Source organism: Rhinolophus sinicus, linkage group LG06 (assembly GCF_036562045.2).
Source record: "Rhinolophus sinicus isolate RSC01 linkage group LG06, ASM3656204v1, whole genome shotgun sequence".
Lineage (NCBI taxonomy): Eukaryota > Metazoa > Chordata > Mammalia > Chiroptera > Rhinolophidae > Rhinolophus > Rhinolophus sinicus.
Window position 1 is genome coordinate 20082746 of NC_133756.1, and position 18175 is coordinate 20100920.

The 18175-nt window shown below is 33.9% G+C and overlaps 1 protein-coding gene across 7 annotated transcripts in view; it reads right to left on the minus strand.

Annotated features, from left to right (window-relative positions):
- AGBL4 (AGBL carboxypeptidase 4) overlaps positions 1 to 18175 on the minus strand; it is a 1099729-nt gene that overhangs the window by 944955 nt on the left and 136599 nt on the right. For 6 of the 7 annotated variants that reach the window (XM_074334699.1, XM_074334701.1, XM_074334700.1 and 3 more), the window contains exon 3: positions 4054 to 4178. The exons of the other annotated variant lie outside the window; for it this stretch is intronic. In XM_074334699.1, coding sequence (XP_074190800.1) covers positions 4054 to 4178 — 125 coding nt within the window. The remainder of the gene's footprint in view (positions 1 to 4053; positions 4179 to 18175) is intronic. 7 annotated transcript variants of the gene reach the window in all.

Genomic DNA, 18175 nt, shown 5'->3' on the forward strand with positions numbered 1-18175 from the left:
AAATAGGTCTGTTTTGTTGTCGCACATTATTATTGAAATGCAATTAATTCCTTGATGACTAGAGGCCCAAAACTTGCATCACATCCCATTTATTTATGTGAAGTTTCACAGAAAAAGAATCAATTTATTTTAAATGTATGAATACCTTAGTTCATAAAACAATGCAAGAAATTCAAGGCAAAGCATATCATTCACTGCTTTTAGGATAGCAAAATAGTATAAATTTTCTGGCAGCAATTTAGAAATATGTATCGAGTCTTTAAAATATTCATATCCTTTGACCATCAATTCCTCTCATAGGAATTTATCCTAAGGAAGCAAAATGAAATGTGAAGAATATTTCATACATAAAGATGTTCACTGCAGTGTTATTTATAACAACAATTAATGGGGGGGAAAATCATTTTGCCCAAGAATAAGGAAACAGTTCAATAGTAAATAGCTATTGCACAGCCATGTTTAAAATTGCTTTGTTTAAACATTGACATTGTTCTGTTTCTTTAAACACAAGACATAAAAAAGTATATACAATGCAAGCTTAATTATGCTCCAAAAAATAAAATGGAAAATAAATTAAGCCTAAAAATGAATATACCAAAAAGTTAATAGTATTTGCTTTTGGTAGTAAGATTATGGGTGTGTAGGTGGGTGGGTGTGTGTGCTTTTCTTCTGCTAATATTTATCCATAATTTACAAATTTACTACATTGAGCATTGACTACTTTTATAATTAGTTAAGAGGAAAAATAAATTCAAAAAGATATGACAAATATAAAGGAAAGAAAACAGAGTTTAAATACTTGAGACACACTGTTTTATTTCCTCTTATTGGCTAAAGTTTTACCATGAGTATTTAAATAGAATGATTTGCTTTCACATCACATGAATGTTCTGCTGCATCAATAATAAATTTCCACATAAGAATATGTAATACAGGCTTTTCAGAGAGAAAATTACTTTTCAATAAAGGTACCAGGATGTTTAGTTTTCATAGACTCTTGCAAACGCACTATTTAGCCACTACTTTTGGAGGTTAATACATCAATCCTAGAATACAGGACTGTATGTTCCAAATTTTTATGACTTCCCAAAAACATTAAGAAAAATAACCCAAAAGCTAGATGTATTTTTACAATATATTTGATGCTACGATTTTTAACATTCATTTAAAGAAGTTAGGCTTTGATGACTAATATTTCTTTTGCCCGCTAGTACCAAATCCTAAATAAGGTTCCTGACCAGATTAGATTCATGCAGGTCTCATTTTAACGGAAATTGGAGAGATGGAAAAAGATTATAAGAAGAGACATTACAAAAGCAGACCTCACAAGTCAAACGTAATAGTGAAATCATTCTCTTTCATGTAGACAACCATGAAAACAAATATCCTGTGAGCTAGAGATATATATTGTATCTTTCCAGGAGATCTTTACGCCTTCTAGAGACAGATTTCCATAAATGTATAATGCGATTACAGTTGATAAAGCAATGGCCCACAGAAAGAGGCTGATAAAGCATCAGGCTCCAGGAAACCAGATAAATACGTTCGTGATTTTTAATCATCACAAAGGTAAGATAGCACTGGGTATGAAGAATGAATCCAGAGAGGCATAACAAACATTGGTACTCCAGCTTTAAAAATTAGGATCCAAAAACAGCATCAATTCTCTTATTACAGTAATCCCTTGGCACGAAGTCATGCTACTTGCTTATTGAATTGATAGACAAGACTGCAAAAGAGCCTGCATGAATTTAGCATGTAATATGAAACTTACAACACTCTGGAAGAGACAGTTTAATCAAACAAACAAACAAAAAATATACCTGTAAGCAAACTAGAGGAGCACAGCACAAGAAACTGAAATGTATGAGCAACTTGTACAGAAGACTATCTCAGATAAACTTAAGACACACATTTTCCCTAACCCTCCAGTCATGTTACCTCCCCCACTCCTCCTGACCATTGGAACCACATAAGGATACTCTTTACAGAGAGACCAAAGTGAAAGAAAAACTGGGCTAGGAACTTAATGTTGCCCAAAATTAAAGAAACACTATAATTTCAGAGCTTCCACGAAGTCTCTATTTAGCAAAGGATATAATGAGGATAGAGGACACTGTTGTTTGAAAAGTAACAGGTCTCATTTCTTAGGAGTTAGTGGATTCCTGGATCAGTAGGCAAGCTGAAGGATATACATATGCTGCGCATACAGAGGAAAAGAGTAATCCCCTTTGTGAATTTAGAAATCTTAGCAGATTATACTACTTTTATGAAAATGTGAATTGACTATATTGCCTCAGAATTATCGTTTGTTTTTCAGTAGTGTGTGTATGTGTCAGCTGTAAGTTACTGGCGTGAGAGAGGAACGCCAACAGAAGAATGAAATGTTGTAGGCTGGCGTCATCTAGCAGAGAGATCGTCATAGGTGACCCAATCTTAGAGACGCAGTCTAGTACGTGTGGCTACAGCTTCCTGCTGTGAGTTATATTCTCAAGATTCAGTAACACAGACTGAAAAATGTACTTCAAGAATTATCAATTGTCTTTGTGGAACAAGCTGGACAATCCTAGGGTCAGGAGAGCCCCTGTATGTAAAGTGTAGGTTTTCCTAGGATGGGTGTATGGGGGAAACATTGTTATTCTTAATACAAATAACCGAAAAAGGAATTCCCCAATGGGAGAGACGTAAACCCAAGAAGCAAAGCTAGGAACTAAAGATTGTCCTTGAGCAGCTCTCTGAGTGGGATTTAACTTTTCCCCCCACCTCTCCTACAGTGCTGAGATACATAAAATTTAGCTAACAATGTTCAGAGCTCTCCTATATATTGAATTCCTTCCAGTCAGCCCCTAAACTTCAGTAAACGTTACATACACCAAGTCCTATGTCAGTGGTGTTGTAGAGAATCAGGAGACTCAGAAGTAAAGTGAAATGGCTGTGTCTGCACCCCTCTTCTGCTGCAGCTGGTGTCCCAGGAACAGCACTGTGTCAAGGAAGACCCAGAATCCCTAAATTCTAGACACTGACCTCTGCCTGACACATGACTCAAGCTGCAGTTGAGAGAAATGAAGAGAAGCAAGCAACCAGGTGAAAAAGAAAACAGGACAGATTGACGTGGGAGGGGAAATTAAACTCCTCACTTTCTCCCAAAAATATACTAAAGAAAAAGATGATCCTGAAGGAAGAAGACAGAGGTTAGGTTATAGGGCTATGTTCCCATCTGCTTAAAAGAATTGTATCACTATGTGTACAAAGTTTGTATAGTCTTCCATGATCAGCTGTCTCAATATAACAGAATGATAACTGATTCCTTAGGATTAGATTTTTATTAATGTTTGTTCAAAGCATATGTATTTAGTTCTATTTTCATCAATACACTCTCCCATTCAAAGCAGATTTGAACAGGATTATAAAAACATACACTGTTAGAAAATGTAGATGAAGAAATCACAGTTAAAGACAGATTCATATAATTGGAATAAAAGAAAAGCCAGTACACAGAAACACAAGCAAAAAAAAGTTTTCCAAAAATCATCAGAAAGGACTGTAAAATTGGCTCTGAATTTCCAAAGCAAAGGTAAAATAGGATGAGTTACAAGAATCACATTGTTTTTAAGATACAAACATCTTATTCTATAGAAGAAAAGCTTTTTCTGAAATTGAAGCCTGTGAGAAATGTGTAATGACACACAGGTCTTTCTAAAGAAGAAATACTATAGAGAACAGCACTTTATAATAAACATAATACACAAGTTACTTCCAGTGGTTCCTTACAGTGTTCCTCAAGGAAACCTAGCACATCATGCTAATGCTTCAATCTGTAAAGAACACTTTTTGTTCTCAGATAACTTATTTGTATTATTTAATAACTTTCAGATGACAAAACCAGCATATTATACCTATTTCTCTGTATCTCTTGAAACAAAACTATATCATTGCTTACATACACAAGAATACATTCCTAACACAATCATTGTATTTTAATATTCTTAAAATGAAACAAAAGCATGATCTTCTTACCAAAACCACACAGAAGGTATCTACTATTTCCCTCACCTGTGATTCTTTCACGTTTTCAACAGTAAAGTTGAACCAGACTCGGAAGCGTGGATTACAGGTATCCGGCCTAATGAACAAATCATACTCAAACTCAGAGACCTGGTCCACCCGTCCAAGGTTACCTGGTAATGAAAATTAAGAGAACAGGGTTTTAATAGCAGTCCATGCCACTCAATGATACATATATTTAAATAGTATGAGCTCTGACAGTGACATCTGTCATCATTCGGTACTTGTAGGTACAGCACTCACAATTTCTGAGGCTGTCAACTCTGAATGCCGCCCAGGATAAGAGGAGTTTCTCAGCTAGGCCAGACTGTGGTACAAGCAGCTTTCCCAGTCCTTATGACCCAGCAGATCCATTTGTGTCTTTGACAGATTGGGATGTTGTATGGAGCACATGGCAAGCCCCAGTAAACAAAGTACAAATCACAACCAAACTTCAGTTTCATAGTTCAAAAAACAAGGATGATAAGGCCTTAAGTATTTTGTAGTAAGCTTTATGGTATACAAACTACCTCTAACATATTTGATCTTAGTTAACACTCACAACAGGGCTATCTATGCATTTGTACTGTGTTTGGTATATTTCCAAACTTCTACCAGAACGTGTGAAAGAATATGTAGAATAAGGTTTTAAACAAAAATCAGAAGTAGTTACTACATAAAAATAATAATGGTAAATTCACAAATAACCATAAAACTAATTTCCATTTTTTCCACCAACAAAACTGAGTTATATCAAAAATGTGTAAAACTTAGGTGTGACTTCCATTCTTTGTCTCTCTTTGATATTCAAATGAGCGGTGACTTGCCCAAAATGTAGGATAGTATAAACAATAAATCAGAGTGTGGTGAATTCCCAAACCAGATCATCAATAGCTAAAGAAGAGTAAAGATGTCTATAGACGCCAACACAATTGACTGAGAAATTAGTATTGTATTGTACTTGAAGAGCACAGCACTATACTGCTTTAAAATGAACTCTAGTGTCTTTCTCCAAAAGAACCACTCAGAGTTAAACTTTAACCCTAAATGTGTCAAAGTTTTAAATTATTGCTTTTACTAGTTCTACTGATACCAATTTTTTTTATTTTTCTGCTTTCAAGGAGTTTAATTTTTCTTTCTCTTTTTTTCTTTTTTTTTAATTAAAGTTTATTGGGGTGACAATTCTTAGTAAAGTTACTACATTTGTGAGGTGAGAAGTATAAAGCAGAAGGAATGATTTAAAATAAAAGGAAGTAGTAATCGCAAAGTTCAAAGTACCAAGCATAAAGTATTACGTGTGAAGTGGTAAAATATTGACTCTTAAAAAGGTTTGATAAATTATCAAGCCATGAAAAGATATGGAAGAAAATTGAATGTATTTTAGTAAGCAAAAGAATCCAATCTGAAAGGGTAACATACTGTATGATTCCAACCACATGACATTCTGGAAAAGGCAAAACAAAGGAGATAATAAAAAGATCAGAGGTTGCAGGGAGAAGGGATGTATGGCGGAGCACAGAGGATTTTTAGGGCAGTGAAAATACTCTATGTAACTATAATCAGGGATACTTGTAATAATATATTTATCCAAAATAAGAGAATACACAACACCAAGAATGAACCCTAATGTAAACCATGAACTTTGGGTAATTATCATGTGGCAATGCAGGTTCATTAATTGTAACAAATGTACCACTTCGATGGGGTAAATGGATAATGGGGAATCAATGCACGTCTGTGGGCAGGAAGTGTATAGAAAATCACTATACTTTCCTCTCAATTTTGTTGTGAACCTAAAAACATTCCAAAAAATTTTTTTTAAGTTTGATAAATAATGAGTGCTTGTTTTTAGAAGTTGGATAAAAGTTTGATAAATTATGAGTGCATATTGTTATTTCTATAACCATTAAAACAAATTTAAAATAGTATTACTAAGAAGGCAATACAGAAAATACAGAATTCAAAAAAAAATTTTATTAACCCAAATGAAGGCAGTAAGAGTAACAGAGTAACAAGAAACAGACGGGATAATAAGAAAATGAATAACAAGATAGTTCATTTAAGCCCAACTATCAATAATTACATTCAAATGGAACAGATATATAAATAGAACAAATACTCCAATAAAAAAGCAGACATTTTTGATATGAATAAAAAAGTAAGACCCAGCAATATGCAAATAGCCTGAAATTAAATAATTTGTGTGTGTGTGTGTGTGTGTGTGTGTGTGTGTGTGTGTGTTTAAATTAAAGTTTACTGGGGTGACAACTGTTAGTAAAGTTACAAAGGTTTCAGGTGTACAATTCTGTAATACATCATCTATATATCACATTGTGTGTTCACCACCCAGAGTCAGTTCTCCTTCCATCACCATATATTTGATCCCTTTTACCTTTATCTACCACCCCCTCCTCTCTTACCCTCTGGTAAACACTAAACTATTGTCTGTGTCTATGAGTTTTTGTTTCTTTGTTTTTTGCTTTTGTTGTTTTCAGTTTTATATCCCACATATCAGTGAAATCATCTGGTTCTTGACTTTTTCTGACTTATTTTGCTAAGCATAATAATCTCAGGATCTATCCATGTAGTTGCAAATGGCAGTATTTCATCTTTTCTTATGGCAGAATAGTATTCCATTGTGTATATATACCACACCTTCTTTATCTAATCATCTATCGAAGGACACTTTGGTTGTTTCCATATCTTGGCCACCTTAAATAAAAGCTGCAATGAACATTAGGGTACATATATCTTTATGGATAAATGCTTTCAGATTTTTGAGGTTTATCCACAGGAGAGGGATTGCTGGGTCATATGGTAATTCTATTCTTAAATTTTTGAGGAATCTCCACACTGCCTTCCATAGCAGCTACTAATCTGCATTTCCGCCAACAGTGAATCAGGGTTCCTTTTTCTCCACAGCCTCTCCAACACTTGTTACTATTTGTCTTGTTGATGATAGCCATTCTAACTGGTGTGAGGTGATACCTCATTGTGGTTTTTATTTGCATTTCTCTGATGATTACTGATGTAGAGCATCTTTTCATATGTCTATCGGCCATTTGTATGTCCTCTTTGGAGAAATGTCTATTCAGGTCCTCTGACCATTTTTTAACTGGCTTGTTTGCCTTTTTGTTGTTGAGTTGTATGAGTTCCTTATGTAAGTATTTTGGATATTGGCCCCTTATTGGAGGTGTTGTTTGCAAAAATCTTCTCCTATTCGGTTGGTTGCCTCTTTGTTTTGTTGATGATTTATTTTGCTATGCAGAAGCTTTTTAATTGTATATAGTCCCATTCATTTATTTCAGATTTTACTTGACTTGCTTTTGAGGTCAAATTCATAAAATCCTCTTTGAACCCCAGGTCCATAAGGTTGGTACCTGTGTTTTCATCTAAGCAGTTTATTGTTTCAGGTCTTATGTTTAGGTTTTTTATCTATTTTGAGTTAATTTTGGTACATAGCGGTCTAGTTTCATTCTTTTGCACGTGGCTTTCCAATTTTACCAGCACCATTTATTAAATAGGTTTTCTTTTCTGCATTGTATGTTTTTGGTTCCTTTGTTGAAAATTATGTTACAATGGCTATCATCAATAAGCAAATAATACCAAGTTTTGGAGAGGCTGTGAAGAAAAGGGAACCCTCACACACTGTTGGTGGGAATGCAGATTGGTGCAGCTGCTATGGAAGGCAGTGTGGAGGTTCTTCAAAAAATTAAGAATGGAATTACCATATGACCCAGCAATTCCTCTCCTGGGTATCTACCTAAAAAATCTGAAAACATTTATCCATAAAGATATATGTACTCTGATGTTCACTGCAGCTTTAATACTATCCTGCCATAAGAAAAGATGAAATACTGCCATTTGCAACAATATGGATGGACTTCAGATTATTATGCTATGCAAAATAAGTCAGATAGAAAAAGTCAAGAACCATATGACTTCACTCATACATGAGATACATAGCTGAAAGTAACAAACGAACAAGACAAAGAAACAAAAACTCATAGACACAGACAACAGTTTAGTGGTTACCAGAGGGTAAAGGGGGTAGGGGGATGGAAGAAGAGTGTCGAATATATGGTGATAGAAAGAGAACTGACTCTCGGTGGTGAGCACACAATGTGATATATACATAATATATTATAAAATTGTATACTTAAAACCTATGTAATTTTACTAACCATTTTAACCCCAATAAATTTAAATTTAATTTTTTAAAAAAGAAATAAAATTAGAAACTAGTGACAGAGGGATATTTAAGGAATTCAGAAACTGGAAATTAAACAATACATTCCTAAACAACCCAGAGGTTCAAGAGGGAATCACAAGGGAAGTTAGAAAATATCTCGGCATAAAGGAAAATTAAACCACAACCTGTCAAAAGCTATGGATGCATAGAAAGCAGTAATTGCAGAGGATATGTAGTTGTATATGCGTATATTAAAAGAAATCTGAAAGCACTAACCTAATCTTTCTAATCTTTCAGGTTCTGAAGCTAAAAGAAAAAGAAAAAGGAACTAAACCCAATGAAGGCAGAAAAAAATAAGTAGAAATAAATAGAGAATAGAAAACCAAAAACCAAAAATTGTTCTGCGAAGTGATCAACAAAATAAACAATTTTTTACTTATATTAACTAAGAAAAAAAGAAAGGACTCAAATTTGTAAAATCAGGAATTAAAAAGAAGATATACTATGACCACAGTATGCCAGCTAATGAGATGAAATGGGCAAACTTCTAGAAAGACATGAGTAAAATTTACTAAAGAAAAAATATTAATATCTGAATAAACATAAAATAAAAAAGTATTACTGATTTAATAATAAAAAAGTCTTCTCACCAGGAAAAGTCCATGTGCAGATGTCTTTTCCAGTAAATTCTACAAATCTTTTAAAGAAAATGAATACCAATACTTAACAAACTCTTCCCTCCAAAATGGACAGAATACTTCCAAACTTATTCTTTGGGGCCAGGATTACCTTGCTGCTAAAATCTAGGACATCACAAGAAAAATACAGACCAATACCCCTTATGAATGAATACTGACCCTAAAATATGCTACAACATGACAGCAAATCAAATCCGGCAATATAGAAAAATGATTATATATCATGACAAGTGGGATTTATCCCATAAACTCAATATTGGTTTAACATATGAAAATCAATTAATGCTATATACCATATTAACAAAATAAAGGTCAAAAACCATATTATCATAAATAGATGCAGAAAAAAACATGTCACAAAATTTGACACTCTTCATGATAAAAACACTGAAATACAAATGAATGGAAGGGAATCTAAAAAAAAAACACTACTAACAACATATTTAACAGTTAAAGAATGAAAGCTTTCCTCCTAAGATTAGGGAGAAGATAAGCATGTTTGCTCTCACCAGTTCTACTGGACACTGTAGTGGAGATTCTAGCCAGAGCAGGAAGACAAGATTTTTTAAAAAGCTTTCATATTAAAAAAGAAGAAATAAAAATTATATCCATTTGTAGATGAAATGATCATTTATATAGAAAATCTTAAGGAATCCACATACAAAGAGATATTTAAGCTAAAAGAAAACGTTGCAGGAAAGTTGCAGGATACAGGTCAGTGTACAAAAATCAACTGAATCTCTAAAACACTAGCAATGAATAAGCTCAAAATGAGATTAAGAGAACAATTCCATTTACAATAGCACCACAAAGTATAAAACACTTACAAAAAATTTAACCAAATAAGTTTAAGTAGGGTTTAACTAAAGAACGCAAGATTGTTTAACATTTGAAAATCAAGAAATTCGCCATATTAACAGCATAAAAGAGAAAAACTACATTATTATTTCAATAGACGCAGGTAAAACATTTGACAAAATCTAACACGCATTCATATTTTTAAAAAATTCCTCAAACTAAGAATAGTAGTAACATCCCGATACTGATAAGTGGCAAGAAACTTTTAAAAAAGAAATTACGGTTAGTATCATATGTAATGGTGTAAGATTCAATTGCTTCTCCCTAGATGAAGAACAAGGTAAGGATGTCCACTGTCAGCACACCTATTCAACATCATTCTGCAGGACCAAGCTAACAAGCAAGAAAAACAAAAGGCATAAAAGTTAGGAAAGAAAGAATACAGCTGTCCTTATATACAGATGATAATGTTGTTTACATAGAAAATCTCAGAAAATATACAGAACTGTTTGAACTAATAAAAAAAATTTAGCAAGGTAACAGGATAAAAATGAATATACCAAAATCGATTGTACCAGCAACAAACAATTGTACTACCAGCAAACAAATGGAAAATAAAAATTTAAGACTCCCATTTACGGTTAACACCAAAACCACAAAATACCTAGAAATAAATCTAACCACATATGTCCAAGTCTGTTACACTAAAAATTACAAAATATTGCTGAGAGAATTTAAAGAATACCTAAATAAATGGAAATATATGCCATATGTTCATGGATGGAAGACTCAAAATTGTGAAGATGGCAATTCTCCCAAATTGATGTGTGTATACTAAATACAACAGAAGCCCAATCAAGTCACAGAAGACTTTTTATAGAAATTGACTAGCTTATTCTAATCATGTAAGAAAATACAAAGAACCTGGTATAATCAAAACAATTTTAATAATGAAAAATATATGTTAAAATGCTACAGTAATCAAGACAGTTTGGTAATAAAAAAGACTATATATATGTAAATGTATATGTATATATATATGTGTATATATATATATATATACACATATATATATAAACATTGATATATATATATACATATATACCAATGAAACAGATTAGAGTCCAGAAATAGACCTATACATATGTAAGCAAGGCTACATATATGTATATATATATAATACATTGATATATATATACATCAATGAAACAGATTAGAGTCCAGAAATAGACCTATACATATGTAAGCAATTGATTTGCAAGGCAATTCAATGAGGAAATAAAAGTCTTATCAACAACTGGTGCTGAAAATGATAATCAACCCTTACTTAAAATCATATACAAAAATTAACTCAGAATGAATATAGATCCAAATGTAAAACCTAAAATTATGAAACTTGTAGAAAAATCTTTGTGACCTTTGAGTAGGCAAAGATTTCTTATTTAGTACATGGAAAACATGAAATATTAAAGAAAACTTGTTAAATTGATTAAAAAAAAAAACTTAAGGTCTTTTAAGACACCATTAAAAAATGAAAAGCGAAACCACCGTCTGATAGAAGATATTTGTCACACTGACAAAGAATTTGTATTCAGAATATAAAAGAGCTCTACAAATCATTATTAATACAAACAACCCCATAAAAAAAGAGCAATAGATTGGAACATACCCTTAACAAAAAAAAGATGTATGTGTGGCCAAACAGCACATAAAAGAAGCTAAACACCATTCATCATTAAGGAAATGCAAATTAAAACCACAGTGAGATACCACTACACACCTATTAGAATGACTACAAAATAAACAAAAGGAAGGATAGCTCGATTCATTTCACTGAGATATGTTTTGATAATTCTATTTTTATGTTTAGTATCAAAAATAGTAATATACCTATCTTGTTTAATCAGTTATGATTAGCTACAATAACTACTAATAGCTACAATAATTTATTCCAAAAGAATATTTTTAATCTGTAGCATTTAAATTATGGGAAATAAGCCTTTTTAATATTTCTATATAGAGAACAGAGACATAATAAGATGATCAATAAAAGACTTCCAGGCAAAGAAATATATATAGTGTATTAGGATAATTCAGTGGGGAAAGTAAAAAGAAAATATGAGTTCATGTACAGAGAAAGAACTAAGTAAAATTTATGCTTAGGAAAGTCTGTTCATTTCATTTTAAATGGATAAACAGCTGATAATTACATAGTATTTACTATGTACCAAACACTCATCAAATTTATATTAACTCATTTTAACATCATAATCCCAGGCCTCTATTATCAATCTCATTTTACTGTGAGGAAACTGATATAAAAAGATAATTACTTATGATGATAAAGCTAAGTCATTTATAGAGCTTGCCTGTGAACCCAGTTACTCCAACTTAAGTCTGATTTCATTCATCATACCATAGTTGGATATTTCAATCCACCGGACATCTTTCTATTTTAACTGAGAAATAGAGTCCATTTACATTTATTGCAACTCCTGAAAGAGTTTTTATCATCTTGCTTTTTTTTTCCTAATTATTCTACTTTTGTTATGCTTCTTCTCCTATCTTCTCTTCCACTAATCAGGTTTTCTTTAGTTCTCGTCTTCCTCTGCCAGTTTGGAAGTTTCCATTATATTTATGTTCTAGTAGTCATTAGCCTTAACTTTTTTTATGATGAATACTTGCCATAACAAATATAAATTTAAATATCTCTAGCTTCCTCTCCTCAAAATCCAAGAACCTTAGAACTATCAGTCCTCTTAATGTATTCTTTCTCCCTAGTTGTTTTTAAGAACTTTTCTTTATGTATAGTATTCTGTAGTTTCACCACTACATATCGTGGAGAGGTGATCTGAAGGATTTAGTTTTACTTATGTTTTTCAGGAGTTGTACCTTCCTGAATCTGAGGATTTCTATCTTTCATAAATTATTACTTTGAATATTGCCTCTATGTAATTTTATTCCAGAATTCCTGTCTTTCTCATTTTAATATTACGTAAGCTCTCTTCTATATATTTCACCTCTATTCATCTCTGTTTTGTCTTCCACTTCATTAATCCCTCTTCGGTTGTGTCTAATCAGACATTTCACCCAACTTCAGAGATTTTAGTTTCAGTGACTATATATTTCATTTCCTGAAGTTCAACTTGGCTCTTTTGTAAACATGCCTGATCTATTTTATAGTATCTTTAGTTGAGTTTTCAGTCCTCCTTTTATGTCTTTAATCATCTTAAACTTATGAGCTTTTAACTTCCCTTTGAAAGGTCTAGGAATTTGATCCTAGTATTTTGAGTTTGCTGCCTTCCATCCACACTACATTGTTTCCTTGTGTGTTTTATAATTTTCAATTTTAAGCTCACCTACATTGGAACCTTACCTGCAGGAATCCTTGTGCTGTCAATATCGAGGGCATGACCCTTCAGGGATTTTGAAGTTTTCCATTTGTTTCTTCTAGGAACTCCAGGAATATATACGTCCTGTTACTCCTTTTTATATTAATTTTTCATTTGGGGAGGATGGCACCATGTAAAGCAACATGTGAAAATTTAAAACCCAAATCTATGGCATAAGGCCACAGTTACAAATTTTAGGAGACAAACTATTCTGCTCTTATGTAATGGAAAGATCATAAGCCTCAGGGTTAAACAGACATAGATTTGAACCCTACCCTTGCCACTTACTAATTTTGAAGCTTTGGGAAAATCTCCTAACTGTTCTAGATCTCAGTTTTCTTGTCTGTCAAAAGGAGATAAATATTTTATTTATAGTAGTATTATAAAGATTAAATAAGATCATGTATATAAATTATCCAGTCAGTGCTTAAGCCTAAAAACATCGGAGCCCTCTTTGAGTCTTCTGTTAATGTCATATTAAATAACTAATTTATGAAGGAATCCTTTCAAATATATCTAGAACCCAGCCACTTTTATTAGCTCCTAAGATATCACTTATCCAAGCCTGTCTTCTTCCACCTGGAATACTCCTATCTGTTCTCCTTGTTTGTCTCCCTATATTCTATTCTCAACAAAATAGCCAAAGTAATCTTTCCAAAGCATGAGAGATTGTGTCACACCTTTTTCAAAATCCTCAAGAGGTTTAGCATTTCATTCAGAATAAAACCAAAAGTTTTAAAGATTTTATCTGATCTGTCCGCCTCTTTCATCAGCCTGACCTCATCCTTTACTATACTCGTACCACTTGGACTTCTTGCTACTTCTTTTATATGTTGGGCACACCTCAGCTTTGAGGGATTTGCAATGGCTGTTCCCTCTCCTAAACTTCTCTTTCCCCACAATTCCACATAGATGACTCCTCAACCTTCTTCAAGTTGTTGCTCACATTTCACTCCCTTGATGAGCTCAACCTGACCACCATATTCAATATTTGCAAAATACTCTTTCCACATTTCTGATTCCTCTCACCTGCTCTAATTTTCCCACAACACTCACCAAATTCAAGCATATCATAAAAATTACTTATTAACTATGGGTATTGTGTATTTCTTTCCCCTCTGGTAGGAATGTAAGCTCAGGAATATTTTTCTGTTTTGTTTAATGTTGTATCACCAGCACCTGTCACAGTGTCTAGACCAAATTAGATATTCAACAAATATTTGTTGAATAAACGTAGCAAACACCCAAAGTCCTTAAGTAATGTAAATGACAGCATCATTGCATCTACATTTTGAAGGCCTATTCTGTTCCAAACCTCGGAACAATGAGAAAACAAACATGAATAAATCAGTCCCAATTTTCATGGAGCTTATAGTCAAGCTGGAGCAATAATTACACAAGTGGATCATTTCAATTCAAAACAACAAGTGCTCTGATGGAAAAATTCCCAGAAAAACACCATAGGATGCTGTGCAAAAGTGAGTTATTATGTCTACAATGGAGAAACATAAATCGATCCAAAAAAATGAAAACAAAAAAGCCATGAGACTCTCCAACAATGGATCTTTAAAATTATAAAAACTTTGTTTTTATTTTTCTGTGTTTGTCCATTGAAAGTTATTTTGAGTAGTCAGTCAACTTAAATAGCCTATGTACTTGATCTCTAAATGTTGGCTTGTTTTCTTTAAATAAAACTTATGTTACACAGTTCATGTGATTTTCCAAAATAATGAGGTACTTATTTTTCTTCTTTATTATGGCCATATCTTTTTCTATATTCTAGGAATATAAAGGAGCAAATTCTCAAAAGCCTCTCTCTACAGAGAAATATATAAGCTTTGTATTTTCAAAAAGAAAAAAACTATATGCAAAAAGGTATTTCTCTTTCTGCTTTCTAAAGGGCTCCTTTTTATTAATTTATTTTTTCGTCAGATCTCTTATCTCACACAAGAGATTTTAAACTGAGAAATATCTTAAATTATCTAGACATGGAACAACATGTGACTAATATTCTGAATTAAAATGCCCATTGGAACTGCTGAATTGGGATTCTGGGATCCTTGCAACTGACCCTCTGCAGCCTCTTTCAGTTACATGATTCTTTGAAAGAAGAAAACCTAAAGCATACAAGTGAGCAACACTGGAATATTAAATAAAGATTAGGCGCCCCTGGAAGTAAAGAAGAAAAATTAAAACCTCATTATGCTGGAAAATTAGCAAAGGTCATACGACTTTCCCATCCTGTCCTGCCTATTAATTTCCAAATGTTCACCTTCTAAAGGAAAGTAACCATACTGATTCCAGCATTCAGGTTAGGAAGATCTCAGAAAACAAAGCGCTCATCCATGTGAGAGAAATGACCTCTTTCTGGATACCATTTGGAGCCCTGGACGGGGCAATTTACCAGACGGAAAGGAGTTGCTCTCTCCCCTCGGTAAATCCACTTCTTTCTGGGAACATGTGTGTGATCTTCGCTCACCATAAAAAAGGAGGCTTTTAAACTAGTGCATTTTCCCGATCAAAAGACCAGAAAGACAAAGGGACAGAAATTAATGCAGTCGTTTTACATCACTGTTGTGTTGCTGCCTCAATGTTTAAATAATCCCCAACAATACAGAATCATAATTAGTCCTTCCTCCAGAAAAGGCTGAAAGTAGGAAAAACATTGAAAAATGCATATTACTACACGAATGTCCTCAAAAATGCACACTCTCTAAGAATAAAAGTGAAAGGAATACTGAACCCAGCAATAAGTACCTCCAAATACAGCAATGCAATAATATATTTTGGCTACCAAAAGAAACTAAAGAAATCTTGTATCCCTTTAGTTCAATTACTAAATGTTCACTGAGCACTTTCTACGTAGCAGGCATTCTGCTATTCACCAGATAGTCTAGTTTACCATCATACAGTAGTTATTAAAAGCACAGACTCTGGAATGACTGCCTGGGTTAACATCACAGCTCTACTCCTTACTAGCTGTGTGACACTCGATTGATATTGTGCCTCAAATGTTCCAACTGTGAACTCATCAAGTTGCTTTGAGGCTTAAATGAGATGATACATGCAGAGGGGTGAGAACAAGTCCTGGTTGCATAGAAGTAGTGAAGAGGGATAAAAGAGGCTATCAGTCAATTGAGGGAAACTAAGAAATAAGTACTTATAATAAAACAGGGCAAGAATTATAGTCAAGATATGCAAAAAGTGCTATAGGGATATAAAAGTGAAAAGCCTAACCCCACTTGGGGTTGCAAGGCTGGCAAAGAGTAAACAGAGGTGAGGCTTATACTTAAGGATGAGTAGGAGTCTTCCAAATGCCAAATGGGAGGATGCAGAAAGACCTTATGTGAAAGCGCAGAGCAATGAGACAGGAGGGCTAGGCCAGGGAGTTGCCATTATGGCCAGGGTCCAACCATGCAAGGAGTCTGAGGACACGAGACTGAGAGGGACACTAGGGTAAGGAAATGGGGAGACACTAGAAGATGTTAAGCAAAAGAGAAGCCATCAAATTTCATTTCTAAAAGATTTATCTCGGAGTAGTGTAAAGATAAAATGAAAGACTTGGGTAAAGTTTGAGACACAAGCAGTAATAAAACAAAGAAACATATTGCAATGGGTCAAGCAAGGATTGATGAGGACTCGCATGAAGCAGTGAGAGGAAAGAACCCACACAGCGTTTGTTAGGGGATGGACTCTTCTTCCCCACTTGATCATGTTCTTTAAATGTTGGATTAACTTTCATGGGGAAGAAGCCATATTTATGAAAAATAGTAATACTGAAATTTCCTTTCAGCAAAAAGAGCCCATCTTAGATGTGAGTTCATCATCACCACAGAACTTGAAGGAAGGGTTGGATGATGATTTGGCAGGTCTGGACTAGATAACCAGGGTTCCTTTCAACCAGACGTAGGTTCACTGAGAAGCAAATGAAGCGTAAGCTTTAGGGTTCCCTCATGTACAAGGCAGGAGTCGCAGAGCGTATTGATATGAAGGGAAAGCAAGGCCGTACTTCTTTGAAGCTTTTTGGTAAACAGCCCAAGGAGATGGCAGCAAAAAGGGACCTGAATCCCTAAGGTGCCTGTAATTTATTATATTCTCCTTTCTTATTCTGAAGATATAATTTTATATTCATAATTTTGTACAATTTTTCTTAACGACCCTCTGCTACTACATAAGCTTTGGGCCATACAAAACTTACAATGGCCCTTGCTTCCAGCCCTGGGCTTCTGTGACATTGAGAAAGAGAGCTGTAGTATGACTCATGGAGTTGAGAGCCTATTTTCTTCTTGATCTACAGGAATTGATTTTCCAAGTAAACAACCAAGATGATTTCCTTGCAATATATTAGGAGCTATTAACCAGCAATTAAACAGTGAATACAGATGAATAATTAATGTTTTATATCTCACCATCCAATGGTGAATAAAAATAGAGACTTGAAGGTTGAGTGACATTTTCAAAGTCATTTCTTCTTCAAAGATTAAAAATGCTTTCTGGCACATATTTTTAAATAGATGGACTATTGATTAGAATGGCAGTCAGAAGACCTGGTTGTAGCTCGGGACCTATCAGTAATTACCTTTGTGACCCTGGGCTCACGACAGGATTACTGTCTATTGTAACTCTGAAAGATTCCCACATCACCTTTTCTTGCTTCTCAATCTTCTCTTACTTAGTCTATAAAAACAAACTCCTAAGTGGCCTTCATGCCTGTATTAACTAACCACATCAAGCCCCCCACTCTCCACTCTCGTTTGGTCCAAAGTACACAGAGCTGCCTTTGGTGGCGTTTCTACCACCTAAAAAGGGGGGTGGTAGATGAGGGTAAACAGGATCAAATATATGGTGATGGAAGAACTGATTCTAGGTGGTGAACACACAATGTGATATATAGATGATGTATTACAGAATTGTACACTTGAAACCTATTTAACTTTACTAACCACTGTCACCCCAATAAACTTTAATTTAAAAAAAACTGAATGAAATGAAAAATCAGTCTGCCACATAAAGCTTCTATAATTTTTCCCTATATACCTGTGCAACTTTAT